Genomic DNA, 24,447 nt, shown 5'->3' on the forward strand with positions numbered 1-24,447 from the left:
AGAGAGAACTAGAGAGAGAGAGAGAGAGAGCAAGAGGGAACAGAAAGGGCATCAGACAACTTCTTTGCCAGACCTCCTGGGGCAAAATGCATGCTTGAATACTTTAAGACATGAACAAAATAGTTTCACGGTAACATTAGCTGGTAACATGGAGAGAAAATCCCTTTCAAGATTAAAGACACAAAAAAACAGACACAACGGCAAGTTCCAGCAAGCATCAGAAATCCAGACAATTCATTTATTGTTCTTTTGGGGATATTTAGTAAATCACGCTGTGGTGGAATGTCGACATTACAGGTGACGTTTGATGAAATCATCTGTGTTGTGGAAGGTGCAAAAACAAAATTTACGGCTTTGTTTTAGATATTCGAAATATGATAGTATTTGAGTTATTATCACTACACAAAAAAATTCCAAGCCAGGTTTTGTGTGAGCTGCAACATGAGTCTGTAAAGTAATATCAGTGAAGCAAGAGTATTGATTACCTGCTGTAACCCAATTCTTTATTCAGTATTTGCAGAGCTTTCCAGTTTATTATATGTTTGCCCTGTGCTTTTGATTGGGCACACAGTGAAATGTAAATGTGAATTTATCCATTTGTAACTCTGTGTATAAAAGATATCAATGGTATATTTAGTTCCATTTGTACACTCTCAGGGTTAAATTTGCACTGAGGATTTTACAGTGTAGCTCTATCTCATAACATTACGTAGGTGTACAGAATTGGCACCTCGTACAATAGAGCATAAGCAAGGACAAACATATAATGTGAGAGATACAGTATATGTGTGCACGATTTCACGGTGTAACTTATAAATACGTCTTACACTAATTCCTATTTTCAGTAGCATTACCAAAGGTAATTAGAATAATACCTGATTTATACCTGGTTGTGCTGTTGTGCATTGAAAATAGACGATCTACAACGCTTCACACAGCACGATGCGTTGTTGTGACTGACATTGTAGATCTGCTAATTTCGGTATGCAACACTGGCTAAGTACAGATCAGTCTTAAAAGTTTGGTCTATCCGCATAAAGCTTGATTCTTTCCTATTGATGTAAGTGACCCTTCCTCGCCAAAACGGACAGCACTTGCCTTTTTTGTTGACCACAGCATGAATCCTCTGAATAGTTTTTACATCATATAATAGTAATAGTCCAAAAACACTTCAGATATAAATCCAAGTCGCTTTGTGCATTAGATCCACTTGAACCCGGCCAACTCTTAAATCAGCGCAAATTTGGTAGAAGCATGCATTTCAATAATTATGAGTGTGAAATGGCCTTTCTTTCTTTTTTGTTTCCAACCTCGGCCAAGAGATCCTTTAGGAATTTGTAGGTGGTCTCGATAACGTAGTGGACGTTTTTTTTTTTTGGTGAAACAGCAGGTTTTTGGTTCGCTCTGCGGTGTGTGTGCGCCCCTCTGTCTGTTTGACACATTCCAACACTGTAGCCGCTCTCCAAGGCTCCTAACTACCACTGGGATCGCCATGGTTACAGCCATACATCCATGCCCAGTCCTTCACACACACTCAAAGACATATTTGTTTGGCTAGTGTAACTAGGTTGCCTTGCAAATAAAACAAGCTTTTTAGCATAACACCTGCTAATCTCACGGATTTGGCGCTTTTGACGAGGATTGCATGATCAGAAATTCAAATATCTTCTTTGAATTGCTAATCTGAAATGTTAATCCATGACTGACCCCTCCCCCCAGGGGTCCTAAAACATCCTGTTCTTCCCAATAAGGTTTGTTTGTTTTTCATTATGCTTTTTCTCTTTTTCCATTTTATCTCGCGTTAGCTCTCTCTCTCTCTCTCATGTATTCCCTCATGGTTATTATCAGTGGCTTCGTCTTTAACCCTTTCAGACCGGGAACGCATCCGTGTGTCATTTTAAGATTTCTTTGGGCTATTCAAAAATAGCAGATCTACAAGCTCATAGCGCGGCACCGAGTGCCGCGCTATGAGCTTGTAGATCTGCTATTTTTTTTAAATCGTGAAAATTTGAGCAAATCTTTGAATATATATATTTTTCAAAGCGAACATTTGTAACTCATATCTTTGTTTCTGGGGAATTCCACAAATGTCTTCTAAATCCAGGTTTAAAAATATATATATACATATGTTGATATAACCAGTGGTTCTCAAACTGTTTCATGTCAAGGATCCCCAAAATTATATGAATTTTGGCCGGGGACCCCCATCTCAAAATATTTAGTTCCAGGGACCCCCAGAAGCAAAGAATAGAGTTAAAAATGTTTGCTTTAAACAACATATATTCAAAGATTTGCACACATTTTCAAGATTTTTCAAAAATAGCAGATCTACAAGCTCATAGCACGGCACTCGGTGCCGCGCTATGAGCTTGTAGATCTGCTATTTTTGAATAGCCAAAGTGTAAAATAATGCCTTTTTAGCTCAAATCTAAAAATGACACAGATGCTTCTCCCGATCTCAATGGGTTAAAAGCATGGTGCCATTTGAGACCGTCTCTGATTAGATACTCCTGGAGATAGGGACTGTTATAGTCTGATGAGAACCTTTGAATGTTTTCTCTAGGGCGATCTCGGCTTGAACCGCTCAATTTCAACCCTGGTTTAATGCGGTGCATCTTACCCAGATCTTGTCAACTGTCACTTTATATATACTTTAGTACTCTGTATACTTGGGCTTGTTAGGAATTCAAAAGCAAAGCATTGCATCACCAAAGCAAATATCTACTGAACTACAAGTTCGACTCAAGTGGAAATGAGTCATGGAGAATATTTTAGTCTAATGACGGTGGACAAAATACAGCTCTCAGACATATTATGAGTGAAATGTGGCTTTAGCCCGTTAAGACCGGGAACGCATCTGTGTCATTTTTTGATTTGAGCTAAAAAAAAGCATTATTTTATACATTTGGCTATTCAAAAATAGCAGATATACAAGCTCATAGCGCGGCACCGAGTGCCGCGCTATGAGCTTGTAGATCTGCTATTTTTGAAAAATAGTGAAAATGTGTGCAAACTTTGAATATATATATTATTTTAAAGCAAACATCAACAAAACTCAATTTTTTGCTTCTGGGGGTCACTGGAACAAAATATTTTGAGATGGGATCCGCGGCCAAATACATATCATTTTGGGGGTCCTTGTCATGAAAAGGTTTCAGAACCACTGACATAGTAACATACGTTTTTTTCAAAAAACAGTTTAGAAGACATTTGTAGAATCGGCCTCAGGTCTTTATGGGTTAAACTCTGTCTCCTGGCAGCTGTGCCCGTATCCTGCAGAAAACATTATAAACACGTCTGTCCACCATATCAATATGTACAGTTATCAAAGGAAGCAATGTTACCACTATAATTAAAATGACAGCAGTTCAGCCACCTCCCTCAAAGTCTACCCATGGATCAAACTTGAACTTCCTCCAAAAAGCATCTTGTAAATGTTCACGATCAACCGCCAACATTTTGACATCCATTTGTCTTGTTTTGTTGAGCAATGTTGTGTTATGCACCTTTTATATGCCGTCTATTGCCCTGCAGTACCTGCTTTCACTGACTTCATTTTTTCCCTCTGTGTGTATGCGGGTGTGTGTGTTTGTGTATACGTGTTTATGTGTGTGCGTGCGTGTGCGTGTGAGTGTGCTTGCTCATATGTGTGCGGGTATGTGTGTGTGTGTGTGTGTGTGTGTGTGTGTGTGTGTGCATGTGCCTGCATCCGTGTGTGTGGGCTTGCTTGCTGGCGTGTGTACGTGTGTGTGTGTGTGTGTGTGTGTGTGTGTGTGTGTGTGTGTGTGTGTGTGTGTGTGTGTGTGTGTGCGTGTGCGTGCGTGCGCGCGCGCACCCCTGTGTGTGTGTGTGTGTATGTGCGTGCTTGCTCACGTGCACGCATGTGTGTGTGTGTGCTTCTATACATGTGTAGTGTGCAGGAGGAGTGTGTGTACTTGTGACAGAGGGACGTGGGTGGGCAGAAGAGGCGGGTTTTCTTTTGATTATACTTTAAATTAGATAAATAAATGATAAGGGATTAAGCAAAACGAGACGATAATGAAAGGCAGGCTGGGTCAATTTATCTACTTTCTTAGAAAAACAAAAGAAAATGTTTACAATTGTCAGTCATCTGAGTCTCTAAGGAAAAGTGAGAAAAAAAACATTTAGATTTTATACTGACTTTCAGAGTGAGTACCAAAATGTGTATCATGTGAGCAGTGGTTCTCAAAGTATGGTACCGGGACCCCCAGGAGTTCTCAGCTCAAATTATTCATAGTTATGAACCAAATGGACCCTTACTGGTCTGTTACTCCATGAGTGTACAAATTGAACCAAATGGACCAGTGGGTCTATTTGGTTACATATGTAAATGCTTGGAGTTGTGGGGGTCCGTGGCCTAATGCATACTAAACTGAGGGTCGGACCCCCGTCTGAAAAGGTTTTGTTCCAGGGACCCCCAGAAGCAAAGATTTGTGTCAAAAATATTCCCTTAAAAATATATATATTCATAGATTTGCACACATTTTCAAGTTTTTTCAAAAATAGCAGATCTACAAGCTTGTAGTGTGGCACTCGGTCTAGTAGCAAGGCTATGAGCTTGTATATCTGCTATTTTTGAATAGCCAAAGTATAAAGTAATGGTTTAAGTGGTTACACAGATGCGTTCCCCGTTTGAATGGGTTAAGTGAAAGTAAAGGGGAGAACAGTTTTGGGGGTCATATTGCTATCATGAAGGGCCCACAGTTAGACCTGTTGTTCTGGGGGTCCGTGGCTTAATGCATACTAAACTGAGGGGTCCTTGAAATTAAAAGGTTTGAGAACCAGCGCTGTAGAAGACATCATCTCAGCTCTCACCTTATTGATGTGAAGGACCTGCCGTATTATCAAAGAGCATTAAAGGGAGAGACATTGGTTGAACCAATTGACTTCCTATTGTACTGCTGAAAAGATTTTATACAATGTAAGGAGGAAACCTGCAATATATGAGAAAATATGGGGTTCTTTTATATCTTTATTACCATCATTGTGTCCGTGTAACTAAATGGGATACTGTATTATGTTTTTAATGCAAATATATAGATGGAACTTGTACTGTACCTAGGGGGGTGGGTGGGTTGTTGTTTTTTAATGTTTTTCTTTTGTTGTTGTCTTGTCTTTTGTTTTTTGTGAAAAAAACTGAAAACTTGACATTTTGATGTTTCTCTAAATAAAAATATCTTTAAAAGTAATTCACCCAAAAATGTACACACCCCATGAAGCCTTGGAGATTTTGTCTCATTCCTGAGTCCGCCAGGTCATCAAATTATTGCCTCAGGAATGCGACAATTCAAGGCTTCATGGGGTGTGCAATTGATAGGAAATAAGTCTTTTTTTGGGTGAACTACTCCTTTAAGGAGAGAAGAGGACAATAATGGGAGGTGATGTCCTCATCGAAGAAGAAAACCATTGTAACCACTATCCATGCACTACGTGCGTCAAATATTACTTTCTTTTCTCTAAATTCAATGTCATCATACAGTATGCAGTATTTTATATACATAACGTGCATTAATAGAACCTTTATACGCACAAGATTTGAAGCAGATAAAATATCTATAAATATCTCAAGAACCGTCCAACCAATCGCCTCCATATTTGGTATATGTATTGCTGACAAAAGGAGTCAGCGTGTGTCGTATGTGAAGTTGGTCGGATCAGCGGTTCTCCAGAACCAGCTTGTGCCACAATTACATGCAAAGTATAAAATTATGGGCACTGGGTACGGTTTTCCAGAACCGATGTGCACACTTTAATATCACCAGTGACGGTCCATACATGAGCCTATAGTCCGAGTTAAGAGGGGACCATGCTACTAAAAGACAATCAGGGGTTCTGGCAAAGCAGGTCCCCAGTTGCCTTGCATTCTGTTCCCCTCAAACTCATTTTGGGCTTAGAGCTGGTTCTCTGTTAAGTAAACAGAGCCTCTCTCATACGGCTATAGCCACCATCACAATGATCTCCAGATCATCTCTGCCCATTAATACTTGGGCAAACACTCTACTTCGTGGCAATATACTAAAGATGGGGAGATGGAGAGGGGAGGGAGGGAGGCTTTTTTCCCCCAGATTGTCTCTCTTTTCTCCTTCACTACCTATTAACCCATTTAGACCGGGAACGCATCTGTGTGTCATTTTTAGATTTCTTTGGCTATTCAAAAATATAAGATATACAAGCTCATAGCGCGGCACCGAGTGCCGCGCTATGAGCTTGTAGATCTGCTATTTTTAGAAAAATCGTGAAAATGTGTGCAAATATTTGAATATATATATTTTTATAAAGGGAACATTTGTAACTCAAATCTTTGCTTCAGGGGGTCCCTGGAACAAAATATTTTTTGAGATGGGGGTCCGCGGTCAAATACATATCATTTTGGGGGTCCTTGACATTATAGCAACATACGTTTTATCAAAAAACTGTTAGGCTTTAGAAGACATTTGTAGAATCCCCCAGAAGCAAAGATTTGAGTTGCAAATGTTCACTTTAAAATAATATATATATTGAAAGATTTGCACACATTTTCACGATTTAAAAAAAAATAGCAGATCTACAAGCTCGTAGCGCGGCACTCGGTGCCGCGCTACGAGCTTGTATATCTGCTATTTTTGAATAGCCAAAAATAAATCTTAAAATGACACACGGACGTTTGCGTTCCCGGTCTCAATGGGTTAAGCCAGTATCTTTCAGCCCTTGGTAAACTCTTCAAGATGGACACTTGCTCGGTTCTAGGGTGGAGAGGGGTCAGGCTCCATTGGCCTCTGCACGGAGCTGTGGAATTTTTCATTAGTGCACAGCTGGGTCACAAGTGGCTCCAAAGCCGTCTTAATATTGTGTAGGCCCACAGATTAGGCTGCTGAGAAAAGAAGCCAAAGCGCGATGTCTCTCCACCAGACCCTGTCTTTGCATATTTGCAGACTTGTGCTTTAAAACACCTCATATTACTGTTTGTTTTATGTCTTAGACCCCCAGAAACCTGAGGGTCAATAGTAATTATAGCTGAATTCTCCCTCCAATCCAAATGTTGCTTTTTAACCATTTCATGACATTGGAAGATATGGAAATATGGAAAAGAAAGTTTAAGGGAGGCATCTTGATGTATAGAGACATCAGTTGATTTGACCATTTAAGCCCCAATTTCTTAAAATGTTCAAAATGTTTTTTTTTTTTAATAACCAATCTACAAGCTCACAACGCATCACGGCACGTTATGAGCTTGTAAATCTGATATTTTTTAAGAATTCTGGAAAATATTTGAAAATTCTTAACTCATTCAGTGCCCAGCTTATTTATGGAATTTTGGCTCTGAGTGCCACAGCCAAAATTCAATGTAAAGAAAAAGTGCTTAGGAGCCGAGATACAGATACAGATTTTAAGTAAGAATTTAAACAAAGAGTGAATGGAGCAGCAAATCTTCAAATCATCATATCTTGGGTTCTGAACATGTTTTTCATGTTTTTTTTTTTCATGACGTCTTAGACGTCATGTGGCGCACGGGGCGTCAGGCCACGTGACGTCTTAGACGTCATGTGGCACTGAATGAGTTAATGTTCGCCTATTATATGCCCAAAATAAGGACACCCCTAGTGGTTAATTGCAAATCAACATTTTATTTTTGTATTACACTAGCATAGTTTGTTATTGAATTGATTTAGACACCAGACCTGTGGTTGCTTGCTTTCTCTGATGGTGATGTAAGCACTGTGGTCTATATAGTGATATAGCAAACACACAGCGGTTGATCTCCCCCCCCCCCCCCATCTAGTATATACCTCAGAAAGGCCAGGCCCCACTTTCATGAAGGAAAAAAAACCTTACTGTATTGTGGTCGGTTATAGGCAGCCATAGCAATATAACATGTGATAGCCATTAGAACCATTGTACAGCCATCTCCGTCTTTCCTTTCTGCAAGTTCCCCTTCAGAAGAAGCCAGTCAGCCAGGATGACTCGTTGAAGCGGGCCAAGCCCTTAATGGGGGGCTCTGCACCACCTCACATAGATTAGCTTGGAAGGGGCAGACAAAGAGAGTCCTGGCGATAGAGTTATTAAAAATATAAAATGGGTGCAGAGGAATTTACAGTGGGTTTAACCCACTGAGACCCGGGAAGGGAACGCAGCATCGGTGTCATTTTTTAAGATTTCTTTGGGCTATTCAAAAATAGCAGATATACAAGCTCATAGCGCGGCACCGAGTGCCGCGCTATGAGATTGTAGATCTGCTATTTTTGAAAAATCTTTATGCAAATCTTTGAATATATATATATATATATATTTTTAAAGCAAACATTTTAACTCAAATCTTTGCTTCTGGGGGATTCCACAAATGTCTTCTAAATCCTAACAGGTTTTTGAAAAGACTTATGTTGCTATAATATCAGTGGTTCTCAAACTTTTTTCATGTCAAGGACCCCCAAAATGATGGCCGCAGAGCCCCATCTCAAAATATGTTGTTCCAGGGGCCCCCAGAAGCAAAGATTTGAGTTTAAAATGTTCGCTTTAAAAAAACATATATATATATATATATATATATATATATATATATATATATATATATATATATATATATATATATATATATATATATATTCAAAGATTTGCACACATTTATTTTTCAAAAATATCTCATAGCGTGGCACTCGGTGCCACGCTATGAGCTTGTAGATCTGCAATTTTTTTAATAATAGCCCAAATAAATCTTAAAGTGACACAGATGCGTTCCCGGTCTTAGTGGGTTAAATGGGAGCTATCCAGGCCTCTCCGACTGCTTTTTTGACTGCTTGCTTTTTAGAGAGCAGCGTGTTGTAAAGATGTCACATCTCCAGCAGGGTGGCTGGAGAGATGGGTTTTTACAAACAGCTTCGGTTACTTGGGGGCTTTGGTAGTGACAAGAGGCAGAGCAAAGCGCTTTATAACAGCCTTGTAATTCACAGGGCTCCTAATTTATTTGCTTAAGGATCAACTTTAGCCGCTTTGAGAGAGAACAGGTAAAGATATGCAGAGAAATGTAAAAAGGAAAAACCATATAACAGTTAATTGTCATTATATTTCTCACTCGTGCTGTTGCTGTAAGTGGTGGCACCGCATTTGTTTGTTTGCAGCTCTAAATATTGAACCAAAAATGTTGATGTTGCGTTCATTTTAAATACTCCAGAACACCAGCTGTACAAACATGGCATGTGTGCCTGGCTGCTTACTCTTCTGTTTAGATGTGTACTTAGCCTCCTCTGCTGCCCACTACACTGTCTTTTCACTGCTCAACACAAGCTTTGTTCTAGCTGTGTGGCAGCACAGAGTTGAATGCTTTCCATAACATGCAAAAGGAAAGCCTCCTGTTTTCATGGGTAACACTCATGAGTCATTAGTAGCTGTATGTGAACCGGAGGCGCCGGATCACTTGATACTGCAAGACAATACTCTGCATATCGCTGTTGCTTTTGGCACAGAAGAAAAAAAGATGACATTTATGTGAAGTAGAAGCAGTAATATGCTGAAAGACTAATTTATGCTTCTGAGAAACAGACAAAAATGACGTTATTTTGTAGAGCGGACTCCTTTCTGTAACACTTTTTTTGCTGAAGCATATTGATTAGATTTTATTAGACGTTATACAGTACAGGACAAACACATGTTACATCATGTTCATCGGAGAAACGTCAAGGATACAAACACAAGAAAGTCGTGCGACTTATTTCCATTGTGGTCCCTGGTCTGAGACAAACAACATCGCAACAAAATACATACAAGCAGACAGTACAGCAGTATATTTGCCTAAACCCTGCTGCTGTCTGCACTGTACCTTGCTATAATCATATCAAACCTCTAGTAGGCCTACTTAGAACCACATGACCTCAATGCTTTTTAAGTAGACCAACCCATGAACCAAACGTCAGATTTTCTAGAATCTCCAGTACACTGTAAACCGGTCAAACACTGTTCAACATTTGCATATCTTACCATTATAAATGTGATTTATATGGCAGCTGTTATGATACACGTTGATGTACACGATGACTGTACGTGATTATCCTTATCACAGGTCGACTAATATAATCTAATAAAATGCACTTCCTTTTGATCGTGATCATTTTGAATAACGACCTACGGTTCGGGCACTTCTGTGCAGAAGTCGTGCGGTCCAGTGTTATACGGAGCTATAACTGGGTTTCTATGTGGCCAGGGGGGCTTCTCCGAGGGGCTGTGCATTCCAGCACATAGGAGCTCATGCTGCCATAGAAATAAAGTGGCCATATTTATTTTACAAAAGGGTATGTGTGGGTTAGTTGATACTAGAAACACTACAGCTCAGCGGGGTGACTATACAGCTAACTGTAAGCCGCATCTCTTTTTTTTTTTCTCTCTCCACGTGCAAAATATTGTTCTGGTTCCTACAAACGCTCAGTGGTGGAGTAGTACTGAAGTACTGTACTTAAGTAAAGTGTTGAGGTATTTCTACTTTACTTGAGTATTTCCAATTTCCAATACTTTTACTTCTACTCCACTACATCTCAGAGGCAAATATTGCACTTTTACTCCACTACAATTATTTGAAAACTTTAGTTTACTAGTTACTTTTCAGATACAATTTATGATATTATGAAACAAACATTAACCACTTCAGCCCTATTTCATACACAGGCTATTTGAAAATAGCCGATCTACAAGCTCACAACGCGTCGCGATGCGACGCGTTGTGAGCTTGTAGATCTGCTATTTTCAAACATTTTAGCACTTTTACTTTTGGTACTTTAAGTACATTTTGATGCCAATACTTTTGCCCTTTCACTCAAGTCAATTTTTAATTCCGGACTTTTACCTGTAACAGAATACTTCTACATTGCAGTATTGATACTTGTACTTAAGCAAAGAATTTTAGTACTCTTTTTCCACCACTGCAAAACGCTATACTCTGTGTGTTCACTTGTGTAATGTAGGGCAGGTGTGTGTAGCCACGCTAACACGTCTCAGCTATTATCTCGCCGTTTGCCATGCCAAGTGCAATCAGATTGTCTCATTTCTCCCTAGTGAACTCCCAGGCTGCCAGTAGCCCAGCCATGCAGTGTGCTGTTCTTCCAGCATCAGGGAGCAGCACATGCTCATGCTAGGAGCCCCATGGCCAGGCGAGGCTCCGTGATGAAGAAGGCACCTTTGGGCCATTAGTGTTGTACACATCTCCCTTTAATGTGTTTTACTTTTACCTGCTGGGAGTTTAATTAAAAAACAAAGAGCCTCAATTTAAAGGCCATTATTATGCTAATGTAGTAAAGCACGGGATGGTGATTAAGCAGCTTTTAGAGCTGACTGGAGCTGGCCCTGGGGACGAGGGGGAAAGGCATGGCACTTTTTATTTGGCTTCATTACTTTCCATGAATCTATGTGCTCCAAAAGAGAAACGCTGATACCATGAAAATGGATCGGGTTACTGAGATCATTTAAGTGTTATGGTATCATCATCGCTATCACTGTGTTTGCGCTGTGCTGTTGTACACGATCCAGCTCACGGTATTCCAAGTGATCTGCTTAAGAACGGTTGTTTAAGACATTAAGACCGGGAACGCATCCGTGTGTCATTTTTAGATTTCTTTGGCTATTCAAAAATAGCAGATATACAAGCTCGTAGCACGGCACCGAGTGCCGCGCTACGAGCTTGTAGATCTGCTATTTTTGAAAATCTTTGAATATATATATTTTTAAAGCGAACATTCGTAACTCAAATCTTTGCTTCTGGGGGTCCCTGGAACAAAATATTTTGAGATGGGGGGTCCGCGGGCAAATACGTATAATGTTGGGGGTCCTTGACATGAAAAAGTTTGAGAAACACTGCTATAGAAACATAGGTTTTTTAAATTAAAAAAAACTGTTCAGAAGACATTTTGTAGAAACGGCCTCAGGTCTTAATGGGTTAAATATCCATGTACATCCTTGAAGTAAAAGGTTTGGTTAATAAGTCATAAATATATTTAGCCTGCTTGTGTTAAGTTATGCAGACACTCCATCACATTACACTAATCCCTTTCTATTGCCATGTTACTGTGTCTGCTTTTACCTTCTTCTGCCATGCCTCTGCAAACAATTAGCCTAAGGGGGGATCGGCTAATTTCAGGGTGCTATGTTTAGAACAGTGTGGTCAGAGAGCGGTGTCTGCCGTATCAAACGGACAACTCCAGCCATACATAACAAAGTAATTTTCAAAATGTTTGAGATGAAGTTGAAAAGGTTTGCCTCCTTCATTCATCTGTGCGCCGTGAAACATCTGGGCATCAAATGTTTTCCTATTTAACTTGTATCCATAGTGCGGCTTTCGCACTCGTTGCTCAAATCATGATACACATGCGGTATGGGTTCTGATGTGAGCCAACTACTTTAAACCTTTTCTGGGCATGTCATTATAGGTGAACATTTTCAAAGGTTTTCAAGATATTGAAAAAAAGAAAAAATCTAAAAATAATGACAATAGCAGATCTACAAGCCCAATGCTTCGCGTTGTGAGCTTGTAGATCGGCTTGTAGACTTTTGCTATCCGTCATCATATGTCAGAGTACATACGTAGGGCTTAAGTGGCTAAGGAGCGTCTGTTAGATGGTAGCCTATCCCTAATCTGGCCACTTCAAGACCTCTTCAAGCTGCCTCCTAGGTCTTTAGATCATTGGTTCCTTGGTGGTCACTTTAACCATATTTTACACTATGGCTATTCAAAAATAGCAGATATACAAGCTCATATCGTGGCACCGATTGCCGCGCTATGAGCTTGTAGATCTGCTATTTTTTTTTGTAAATCCCTGGCAGAATTTTTTTTTTTAGATGGGGGGTCTGCAGCCAAATACATATCATTTTGGGGGTCCTTGACATGAAAAAGTTTGAGAAGCACTAATCTGGCCACTTCAAGACCTCTGCTGCCTCCTTGGTCTTTAGATGACAGGCACTATACGTGACCTTTAAAATGAAAAGGTCCATTGACCTTTAGAGGAAAAGAATATGATTGATGTAGGGGAGGTCTGCAAACAGGTATTTTTCATAGGGCCACGAACACTTTCAAGATTTTCAAGTGGGCCCTGATCTTAGAAAATGTGGAGAACCACTGCCCTAGAAAAAAAGGCCATGGGGTTACCAAAACTATTTCCTGCAATCTTCCTATTTAACTTAGCGATATGTTGTGTGAAAATGAAATGTTTGGCCTATGAATGGCGCTAGACTGTGGGGTCACCATAAACCATCCTCAGGGGAGCATGAATGTGCTCAGCAACTTTCATGGCAATCTGCACGTTCGATTGACTCTATAGGAAAGGCCGTTGGGTCACCAATATCAGTAGGGGCCATCCTCTGTGACGGTGCAAAAATTTTGAGATGGTGACCCCCATCTCAAAATATTTATTTCTAGGGACCCCCCAGAAGCAAAGATTTGAGTAACAAGTTCGCTTTTAAAAAAAATCTATATATATACAAAGATTTGCACAAATACAAGCTCATATGAGCTTGTAGATCTGCTATTTTTGAATAGTCATAGTATAAAATAATGGTTATAGCAAAAAAATCTAAAATGACAGAGATGCGTTCTCAGATTAAAGGGGTTAAAAGGGCATGTCATGAGATGGGGGAGCTGGCTATAGCAGTGGAGGAAAATACCTCCACGCAGAGGGCCTGTTTGTGACGTCCAGAAGCCAAACAGGCAACCTGCCTGTGTACACCTCATCCCTCACCTCGGTGTGATTGGCACGGCCACAGGTTTCCTGCCTCAACAGTAGAGCCCATCTTCAAAGTAAATGGCTTACAGCTGTTCCCCGGGCTTAATCCTCAATCCCCGTCTGTCTTTTGAAGGGATGCGGTGACATAATAGCCCTGGCCATTCTTTCCTAAATTGTTGTGGTATTTCTCAGAAGGATTGTTCAATAGGAACACGGTGGAGCAGGTGAGAGACCCAAAGCATGTGTTGCTAAATGTAGCATGATTATCAAGCTCCTCTCCCCCCCCTCCAAGCCCCCTCCCTCCCCCCATTTCTATTCTCTTACTTTCTCTCGCCCTGGCGCTTGTTCTCACTCTTTTTGGAGAGCTTCTTAGTATATCCCGCCCCGGCCTTTTTTCCTGATCCTTATCACTGTGGCAGAAGCATTAAATGTAATGTCTGTAGAGGGAAATCATTGGCAACATGTGGCGAGAAGCTTAAGATGTTGTCACACTTTAAGTTGCCTATAATCTGTTCAAAGAGAAAGTGCATACTTCTCCAAAGTGCCTTTGGAAGGAGAGGAGAGAGAGAGTGAGAGAGAGAGAGCAATGGCCTAGAGGGGGAGAGAGAGAGACAGAGACAGAGAGAGACAGCTCTCTCGGCTGCACTTGGCTCAGTTGGAGTTTGTATGAGGTTCCAGGGACCCCCAGAAGCAAAGATTTGAGTTAAAAATATAAAAACATATAAAAAATATATTCAAAGATTTGCACACATTTTCAAAATGTTTCAAAAATAGCAGATCTACAAGGTCGTAGCGCGGCACTCGGTGCCGCGCTATGAGCTTGTAGATCTGCTATTTTTGAATAGCCAAAGTGTAAAATAATGCTTTTTTAGCTCAAATCAAAAGATGACACAGATGCGTTCCAGGTCTTAATGGGTTAATGCTTTGTTTCTGAATATTATATTATTTATTTGTATTTTTATTTAATCTGTTATTCTGCATGGCCAATAATGTAAGGGCTTGTATAGCATTGCGAGGCAGCATTCAGCAGTGTGAACGCAAGGTGTAAATGAGAGCGCTATAGACGACAGAGAGAGAGAGACAAGTGCTAAAGAACCCATGGAGGGAACTGATGAGGGATTACGTGGACGTTGTTGGATTAAAGGCAAAGGAACATAATGATTCCTGTGGGAGAAAGGTAGGTATGTGCTGAGATGAGCTCTTTTATTATTTATGAGAGAGAGTCCCCGGTCCCAGGGAGGGCCTGGATAAATATTGACACCTCTCTGCTTGAGATGCAGGGCATTGATCCACACAGGAGGGCCTCTCTCTCGTCGCTCGATCCGTGCAGCTCTCAGGTGTGGGAGGAGAAAAAAGCGAGGAGGCGCAGGGACGTTGGGGTTTTTCATGCTGGACTGGTGGTCCCTCTTTGTCAGCTCCCCTCCTCGCTCCTAAACTCTCCCCTGTCCTTTATAAACAGAGAGAGAGAGAGAGAGGAGGAGGTGCTGATCATGCCAATGTTGACCCTCTCCTGCGTCGCTGGGAGTCGTGTTACCCAGACGGCGAAGGCTTGAGAAAGTGGATTTTGAAGTCGATACAAGCCTTCATTTGACGGGTCACCGGGATTAAACAGCGGAGGAAGGGCAGACGCTGGTCACCTGTATCACGTTAAATCAGATCCCCCAGTCACACCGACTGCAACCCCCTTCATCTGAGCCGTAATGTCCCTGTGGGTCTTTACACAAAGAGTTTACACAACAATTTGTCATGTCATCTAAAGATATATACTGTCGTATAACCTTCTGTGTGTCTGCTATACCTGCAGAGTGTGTGTGTGATGTTAACGTTATATCCCTTGAGTTGAGGGAGAGACCATGTTGTGTTTATTAACCCATTAAGACCGGGAACGCATCTGTGTGTCATTTTTAGATTTCTTTGGCTATTCAAAAATAGCGGATATACAAGCTCATAGCGCGGCACCGAGTGCCGCGCTATGAGCTTGTAGATCTGCTATTTTTTTTAAAGCGAAAATGTTTAAAATATTTAGTTCCAGGAACCCCCAGAAGCCAAGATTTGAGTTACAAATATCTGCCAAAAAAATAAAAAAAAATCGAATATTTGCACAACTTTTCATGATTTTTCAAAAATAGATCTACAAGCTCGTATATTTGCTATTTTTGAATAGCCCAACAAAATCTAAAAATGACACACAGATGCGTTCCCGGTCTTAAAGGGTTAACACATAAAGTATATATATATATATATAAAATGACCATTTACACCTTCTCCCCTGTCCGTTGTTGGCATGCCTGGGCTCAGGCCTGGGCCTCAGTCCACTAATCAGGTAATGTTAGGGAGGTTGAATGGCGTGCCTCCCCCTGGTCAGCGCTTCACTGCTCACACAGCGGTGTTGTTTTAAAGAGCATTCTTTAGCAGCCGAACTTGGAAAGGTATTAAAGTGGGATTAGGGCTCCTCCACAATCCACTGCTTGTGTCATTCAGGGGAGTTGTGTTCTCCTCTCCCCACTGCCACCTCCCCTGCTCCTCCTCTGTTTGATTGTGGCCGAGCCGCGGGAGTGGGACTGACTGCGCCTTTTCAAAGGGAGAGGGGTAGGGTTAAACCCCTAGTCCACTGCTCCCTGCTAATTCTCCTTGTTCCTTAGAGAAGGATTTGCTGCCGCTGCCAGCTTCTCAAAGGCCCTCTCTGCCCATCCGAAAAGTCGCCGTTGCCTTCCTGTGGAGGTGTGGTTGCCATAGAAGGGGCGTCATGCGTGGCTATTCCATCTGAACCCCGCTGAGAATGGGGACCGGGGACTGAAAACAGGCGAGAAAGTCCGGATTAGGCCGGAGGACAAAGCCAGGACAGGAAGATTCCAGAAGGCACGAATAGGAATTACAGCAGCAAAAATAATGCAAAGTGACAGAGAGGGGAAATAGAAAAATAATGGCTTACAAGATTAGAGTCGGTGAGGGAAAAAGGGAAGAAAGGGGAAGCGAGGCTGAATGAGAATGTTTTCATCTGGATGAGAAGGTTTGAGAGAGAGCGGTTGTCGAAGGTGAATGCAGGAGCTTGGACATATCAAAACCGTGCTAACAAGTCATTTCCTCAGCCTTTCTACCCTCGTTCTTAGGGCTAAGCCTCCCAATCATTAGCTAAACATTAGAGTTAGAGATGGGAACTAGTCTTGACAGATTCATCACCCCTTTTTTTCCCAAAATCGCAGCATGCAACATGCTAATCCTGTTGAAAAATCTAAGACAATTTTGCGTTGTGAGTCTTCCGTTTGTCTTTAGATGTATGAGCTGATGTAAGATTTATTTATTTTCTCCTAAAATGTTATTAATTCGCATTTGCAAATATTTTTTTCCCTTGGCGATGACTAGAATTGGCCACTTGTTTAGAAGACAAATCCAGGTTGGCAGGTCACTTAAACAAGAACTCAGCTTGTTTGAGAAACATGCCAAAATTTCTTTTTCAAGGGATTATCCATGAGGTTTTTCCATAGTTGAATAATAATCTTCTTAACTTATTGTAATAAATGGAAGATTAAAGGATTTCATGAACCCTGCAAGTGCCAGTTTTGATATCTCTGTTGTTTTCCTGTTGTGTGTGACTGTTAAAAAGATAAAAAGCGAGAAGGATCACGACTGCCTTAATTTTCAGTCAGTTATTAGATGTGATTCTTTGATTATAGGGAACAACGATTATCGAGCGAAGAGTAAAACGACCTATCAATCATTATGATGTAATTAAGATTGCATGTGAAATTCAACATTGACATTGGACTTGTACCATCGCTTTGTTGATAATGGTCTGATGGGCAGTAGCACAGCAATGCTTTTACAAAGCTCTGCAGACAGCAACCAACCAGCCCCACACTATCTTGTTTCCAAAATGCATACAGCTGCTGTACCGAGCCTTGTGCCACATACACATACACACACATGCATGTGTGGTGTGGGTGTATGCATATATATAGACACACACACAAACATGTGCATGCACGCTCACACACACACACGCACACACACACACACACACACACACACACGTGCGCACACTCACACGCGTGCGTACACACACGCACCCCCACACACACACACACACACACACACACACACACACAGAGAGAGAGACAGAGAGAGAGACACCCACTCCCTATCAGTACTCAATCAGCACCTACAATGATATTACCATAACAAAACCATCCTTTGGTTTTCTCTCCACTCATATTTACACATTATATTCATCACTATCGCTCATCCCTGTCCCTCCCGAACCACCAGCAGATGATGTCAATTGCCGCTCTCTCTCTCTCGCTCTCTCTCTCTCTCTGCCTCTCCCCTGCTCTTGCACAATGAAATAGACGTTCACCACAAATAGATAGGCGGTTGCCAGCTGTCTTCCAGACCAGGGCAAACAAAGGGGCCACTAATAAATCCAGCTTTACGGCTGGACAAGATCAACCACACTCTCTGCCTTCCTGCTCCATTTAACCCGTTAAGACCGGGGAACGCATCTGTGTGTCATTTTATAGATTTTATTTGGGCTATCCAAAAATAGCAGATATACAAGCTTGTAGCTTGTAGATCTGCTATTTTTTGAAAAATCGTGAAAATTTGTGGCAAAATATTGGATTATATATTTTTTTAAGCGAACATTTGTAAAATATTTAGTTCCAGGAACCCCCCAGAAGCAAATATTTGAGTTACAAATGTCCGCCAAAAAAAAAGACAAAAAATCAAGTATTTGCACAACTTTTCATTATTTTTCAAAAATAGCAGATCTACAAGCTCATAGCGCGGCACTCGGTGCCGCGCTATGAGCTTGTATATCTGCTATTTTTGAATAGCCCAAAGAAATAGGGCACAGTCAGATGCTTCCCCGGTCTTTATGGGTTAATGTGGTTTCTTCAAAACAAGGGGGGAATGAATTAAATGTCTCTCACTCACCAATAAAACAATACAAACATCTTCCTGAAAGGATATAAAAGAAGATAGAGGTGTTGTCTGGGAAATGGTGATAGAGGCAGCGAGCGGCACGGCGGTGTATAGTAGAACGGTGGCATAATATTAGACTTCTAAGATGAAATATGAACTGACCATGAGGCACCCTGGTACAGTAGTACGCTATGAATCATCATCGGCACTCACATATATCTGATGGGTATATAATAGCATGGATATAAGAAAATGTTCAGTGGATATGGCAATCAAGACTCTATTTATAGTATTTTCGCTGTACGGTGAATAGCACAAATAGTCGATCTACAGGCTCACAAAGCATCACTTCGTGACACTTGTAGATCTGCTATTTAACCCATTAAGACCGAGAACGCACCTGTGTCATTTTAGATACCTTTGGCTATTCAAAAATAGCAGATATACAAGCTCATAGCGCGGCACCGAGTGCCGCGCTATGAGCTTGTACATCTACTATTTTTGAAAAATCGTGAAAAAATATTTTTAAAATTATTTTCAAAAAACTGTTAGGATTTAGAAAACATTTTAAGAATCGGACTTAGGCCTTAATGGGTTCAATTATTTAAATGTATGTTAAAGTGTTTGTTTATGTATTTATTTAGCCTATAATGACATGCCTAACATAGGGATGCCATAGGGGTTGAAACTTGGTTAATCAGGATCATCTGATCGCGCCCGACCAAGTGATCCAGTCTCCTGGATTTGTGACAGAGAGAGTGGGTGCCCATGAGTGAACTCAGGAGGGATGATGTGGGCCTGAGTCCACCTAGGCACTTTAACAGATGAGCTGCTGTCAAAGGGATCACTTCCATGGCTGCCCACAGGATCATCTGGTCACCCTGCTGCCTCCACACACTTTAATCAAAACCACTTGATGGAAACATCAAGCAAACTCTACTACACAACGGCACAAACCTTACCCAGCACACATTTACAACACGATATGACAAAAAAAAAAAGGTTTCATATTTGATTTTTGCCAAAGCCTAATCTGTAGAGCCGAAAACATTGCGAGGGTCAGGGTTTTCAGTTTAAAGTTGTATTCATCAAATGCTGAACATTACAGTACTGCTGGCACTCCTGACAATGAAATGTCTCGACTTTGGGTTTGATTCCTATACCGAGTCCACCCGGGGACCCCCAGGGGTCCTTGGGGGGGCACCAGGGGGTCCCCAGTGAAATTAGTTAACATAGCATCACAATCATTTTAACTACTTAGCTTTAGCTATTCAAAAATAGCAGATATACAAGCTTGTAGATCTGCTATTTTTGAAAATGTGTGCACATCTTTGAATATATATATATTTTCAAAGCGAACATTTTTAACTCAAATCTTTGATTCTGAGGGCCCCTGGCATAACATTTTTTCAGATGGCGGTCCGCGGCCAAATGTATATCAGTTTAGGGGTCCTTGGCATGAAAACGGTCGAAAACCACCGCTGTATGTAATCATTGTATTAATATGATTTGACACATGTTCTTGCTTTCATCTTATCTTTACCATAACGTTGTCTTTTTTGTCACTTTCAGGTTGTTTGCTACCAAGTGCAGTGGCTGCCTGGAGAAGATCGCCCCCACAGAGTTTGTGATGCGCGCTCTGGAGTGCGTCTATCACCTCAACTGCTTTTGCTGCTGCGTGTGCGACCGCCAGCTGAGGAAAGGCGACGAGTTTGTCCTGAAGGAGGGTCAGCTGCTGTGCAAGATCGACTACGAGAGGGAGAAGGACTTGCTCAGCTCCGTGAGTCCGGATGACTCAGACTCAGGTGGGTTGCTCTGCACCCTTATCACACCGGCCCGAGAACAACACTCGGGTGCCATCGTAAAATGGCACCCGGGTGTTGTACTCTGTATGGTGTATTAGACCATACCGCGGTGGTGTTAGCCATCCTAGAAGTCTTCCATCATGTCTCTGTGTCCTGAATCTATCCTCTCCGTTAGTACCGCAGCACCCACTGCTGCCTGTCCTTAAAGGACGACTTCCCATTTTCATATAATCTACATACAATAGATCCTCACTAATGCTCCTGATAAAATTGTGTCATTTTTTTCTACTCAGTCTGTGTCTCATAGGAGGACTGTGGACACTTCAGAAACCCGTCTACCAGTGACATCATAGTTAGGAAGCTTTTTTTTTTCTTCAATATTTCAATATATATATTTTTTTCATTTTTGTATTGAGAACAATGGCTTCCATTATAGGATGCTAACTTTCCAGGAATAGAAAGCCTGTAGTTTCTATTAGCTTGGATTCCCCATCGATGATGTCACTGGTAGACGGGTTTCTAAACTGTCCACAGCCCCTCCTCTGAGACACAGACTGAAAAGACAAAAATGGTAACATATTATTATCATGAACATTAGTGAGGACCAGTTATATGAAGACAGGTTGAAAATGTTTGAAGTCGTCCTTTAATAATTATGTTTGCGATAAAACTGACAACTGACAAGGCACATTTGTTGCACAGAATTCGCACATTTCAATGAACCGGCTGCCAAAGCCTTCCTTTGGGGAAGCCTTCGACCTGCTGATATGTCTGAATTTTCCCAAAATAATCCCTCCTGGATGCAGAGAAAACTAAACCGGAGTACAAGCTTCATGCTTCCATGCTAGCGCTGGCCTGGGCAGTAAAATGTGGGACTTCTGAGACGGCTTTTGATGGTTAATTTTGTAGTATTTCTAATTTGGGGCGAGGAGCGTCGGTTTATGATGTACAGTAGGAAGTGGGAACAGGACACGGCCAAGCCACCCTGTATTAATGGCTATCCAAGCAGGCGTGGGCGGTATCTTGGTGCTGGAAAGAATTAAATCACTGTATCATGGTGGAGTGACAGAGGGATTTGGGGGCCTTTTTCTTGCAGAAAGCCGAGCAGCGCCTCCACTCTTATCAGCTCTAGTGTTCCTTGACTATAGCCCCTCCACACACACACACACACACACACACACACACACACACACACACACACACACACACATTGAGGCGTCTCGCCAAACCCCACTGTTCGCTGCCATCTGGCTCGCATTTAAACATGCACAAAAGCAGGGAATTTGTCAAATACATCTGTGCCTGTGTCAACTTTTGTCAACTTATAGGAATATTTGCTTTGCTTCCTCGTTGGGTTGGTTGCGTCCCAGTCAGTGTGTGTATCACACATACACACGTGTTGGTGAACGGGCTCCAAAATTCAAAGGTTGAGGAAAATGTTGACATGAGCTAGAGGTTAACCTCGGCATGTCGCCAATGAAATGTAGGTTTTGGGTGGTGAGATGTTAGAGATATATAGTACAGTACATATCAGAACCAGATGACGTGACACGCCGTGCCATCACTTACTGTACACTGTACTGTACATCTTCCAGAAATCACCAGAACTGAACATCTACGTCATTAAGGCTTTGTTAAACAGTTACGCAGGTTGTGATTTTTTGGGAAGCCTTGTTCTCACTCTCATAGACCTCATGTCCAAGGATAATTCCTTGCTTTTGTCCGATGGATAGTTTTTATTCTTTTATATATCTCTCTTATCTCTCTCTTTATATATTTTATATATCTCTGCTGTCCGGCAGAAACCAGCTAACTCCAAAATGTTCATTTTTCAGGAAATGTAAAAGAGTGGAGTTAGGAGGGTTTGTTCATCATTAATCTCTCAAGAACAGATTCCGACCTGCGGTGGAATCTGTCGGAGCGGTTCGTCCTAACCAGTGCGCATTGGATACAAGTGGGCGTGCCTTCAGATCAGGAAGTGGGCCGCGCTTTACCCAATCAAATGTAGTGGGCGGGATTCACGTGTCCATCCACCATGATCCACCCTCCCCCCCTCGAAACTAGCCGAAACTAATTTAACAATAGCGTCCTCGGAGCGGACAAAACCACGGAAAGATATTCACATTTTAAATTACTCTTTCATCATAGAAACAAGTGGGCTTATAACCAAAACCATCCATGTTCTCTGGGAGAAGTGGTGTTAGTGTTCCGTGTAGAAATATTGTTAGTGGGAATGAAAACATGGTCGCACCAACCGGAAGTGATGCGCTATAGGCAGACATGAAACCGGTGTTTCCCTGCGCTCTAGTCTAACATTATACTCCTGCCAGACTCCACAGAATATCAGAAAAGCAGAGGTCGCTGTTTTTCATTTTCTGTGGGGTCTGGCTACGCGAGACTAGTTCATCATTGATAAGAACAGCTGCATGGACCTCCAGAGCTGAGCCTGGGGTTAGCAAAACCAGCTAACTCCACCCCCCTTTGATGGACTTAGCTGGTTTAGCAGAAAGTTTGATGATCCAATGGAGTTGGATGGTTTTGTCAGAAGCACTTTTTAATGCTTTTCATTGGTTCGATATTATTTTAATCAACACACAGACGTAAAGTGTGTTCAATAGCACTGATTTATGGGGGAAAAAATGCAAAAGCGGAAAAATGGAGTTAGCTGGTTTCTGCCGGACAGCAACGTAGTAGTTTGTATAGTAGATTTATAACCAGGAAAAACTGGTTCTCACTGGTAATTTCCCAACATGCTCAGCAGAATTTTGTCAACTGTAGTCCTAAAATGAAATTTAAAGAAAAAGGAAGTTTTTCTTTCTGAAAATCACTTAACCCAGCATCAATGCTTGCTTATTTTCAAGTTGACTCTGCCAATAATTTTAATCCCTGATTAATTGAGCCATTTGTTTGCCATTGACAGCAGCTAAACGATGCAGATGTTCTCATGTCTGTCACCAGACACTTGCATTCAATATACAGTTCAAAGAACCGGATTATCTGAGGAACATTCCTTGGAAGCAATAAATTGTGCAGGGTTGATTGAATGGTGACTTTATAATAACTGCAAACACATTAAGCTTTTAATGTGAACAGCTACTGTCATAAGTATTTCTCCAGTAACATATCTATCTCAGAGATCTCATAAAGCCACAGTGTAATTTTGTTTTAATGGCAAGGTGTAGTGTACGATAGAGAGCCATGAAAATGAAAGAGGTTTTATTATCACCCAAAACATTAATATCCTTTTTACTGACAGTAACAATTTAATAATCCATACTAGATATGGTCACCATTTTTGAGCTCTGCATAAGTGCAAAAAGTCACATTCTCTTGCAGTCTCTTGAGGGGTGCGTATCCCATACGTCTTTTCATGTTGCGGTGGACGTAGGTTTTCTTATCAAAGATTGATTCAGTGTAAATCAACCAAAGCTGACTGCAATTAATAATAAGTGACACAGTTGTCCAGTTCAATAACAAATGCACATATTTCGCTGCGCTCTCCCCATAAAGAGCTGGTCTTCCCTAAGTCTAATCGTGCTTGCCCGGGCCTATTCCTTTCTGTAATAAATTGATAACAAAGTATTAAAAACACGTGTGTCTCCTTTGATTATGCGCTCGTGGTGTCTTGAATCTCTCGGAATGGCGAAGAACAAAAATATCTATTTATCAGCAGAACTGTCACTGGCTAAAAGGGAGTAGTCGGTTCAAAACCATTACTGACGTTTCAGAGAAATGATTCTCTCTCTGCAGAGAAAAGTGACGACGAGGAGTTGGACATCAAGCCAGAGAAAGGTGCTGGAGGCCAGGGGAAAGGAGACGATTCAAAGGATCCCAGGAGGCCTAAGCGGCCTCGCACCATCCTGACCACTCAACAGAGAAGGGCCTTCAAGGCGTCCTTTGAGGTCTCCTCCAAACCCTGCAGAAAGGTGAGCCAAAAGTCTAATAATATACTTCAGTATGAAAACATGTCATTTTTGTGGTGTGACACTTGTCAAAAGAGTCGTGCGACCAAGTATAAATTAAAGGAG

At 41.4% G+C, this 24,447-nt stretch overlaps 1 protein-coding gene across 2 annotated transcripts in view; it reads left to right on the forward strand.

Annotated features, from left to right (window-relative positions):
* lmx1bb (LIM homeobox transcription factor 1, beta b) overlaps positions 1 to 24,447 on the forward strand; it is a gene marked incomplete at both ends in the record, with an annotated part of 78,657 nt that overhangs the window by 45,643 nt on the left and 8,567 nt on the right. For both annotated transcript variants that reach the window (XM_084055264.1, XM_084055265.1), the window contains 2 exons: positions 20,187 to 20,419; positions 24,170 to 24,345. In XM_084055264.1, the coding sequence (XP_083911390.1) occupies positions 20,187 to 20,419; positions 24,170 to 24,345 (409 nt within the window). The remainder of the gene's footprint in view (positions 1 to 20,186; positions 20,420 to 24,169; positions 24,346 to 24,447) is intronic.

This window comes from Gymnoscopelus microlampas (assembly GCF_963454915.1).
Source record: "Gymnoscopelus microlampas genome assembly, chromosome: 4".
NCBI classification, from domain to species: Eukaryota; Metazoa; Chordata; class Actinopteri; order Myctophiformes; family Myctophidae; genus Gymnoscopelus; species Gymnoscopelus microlampas.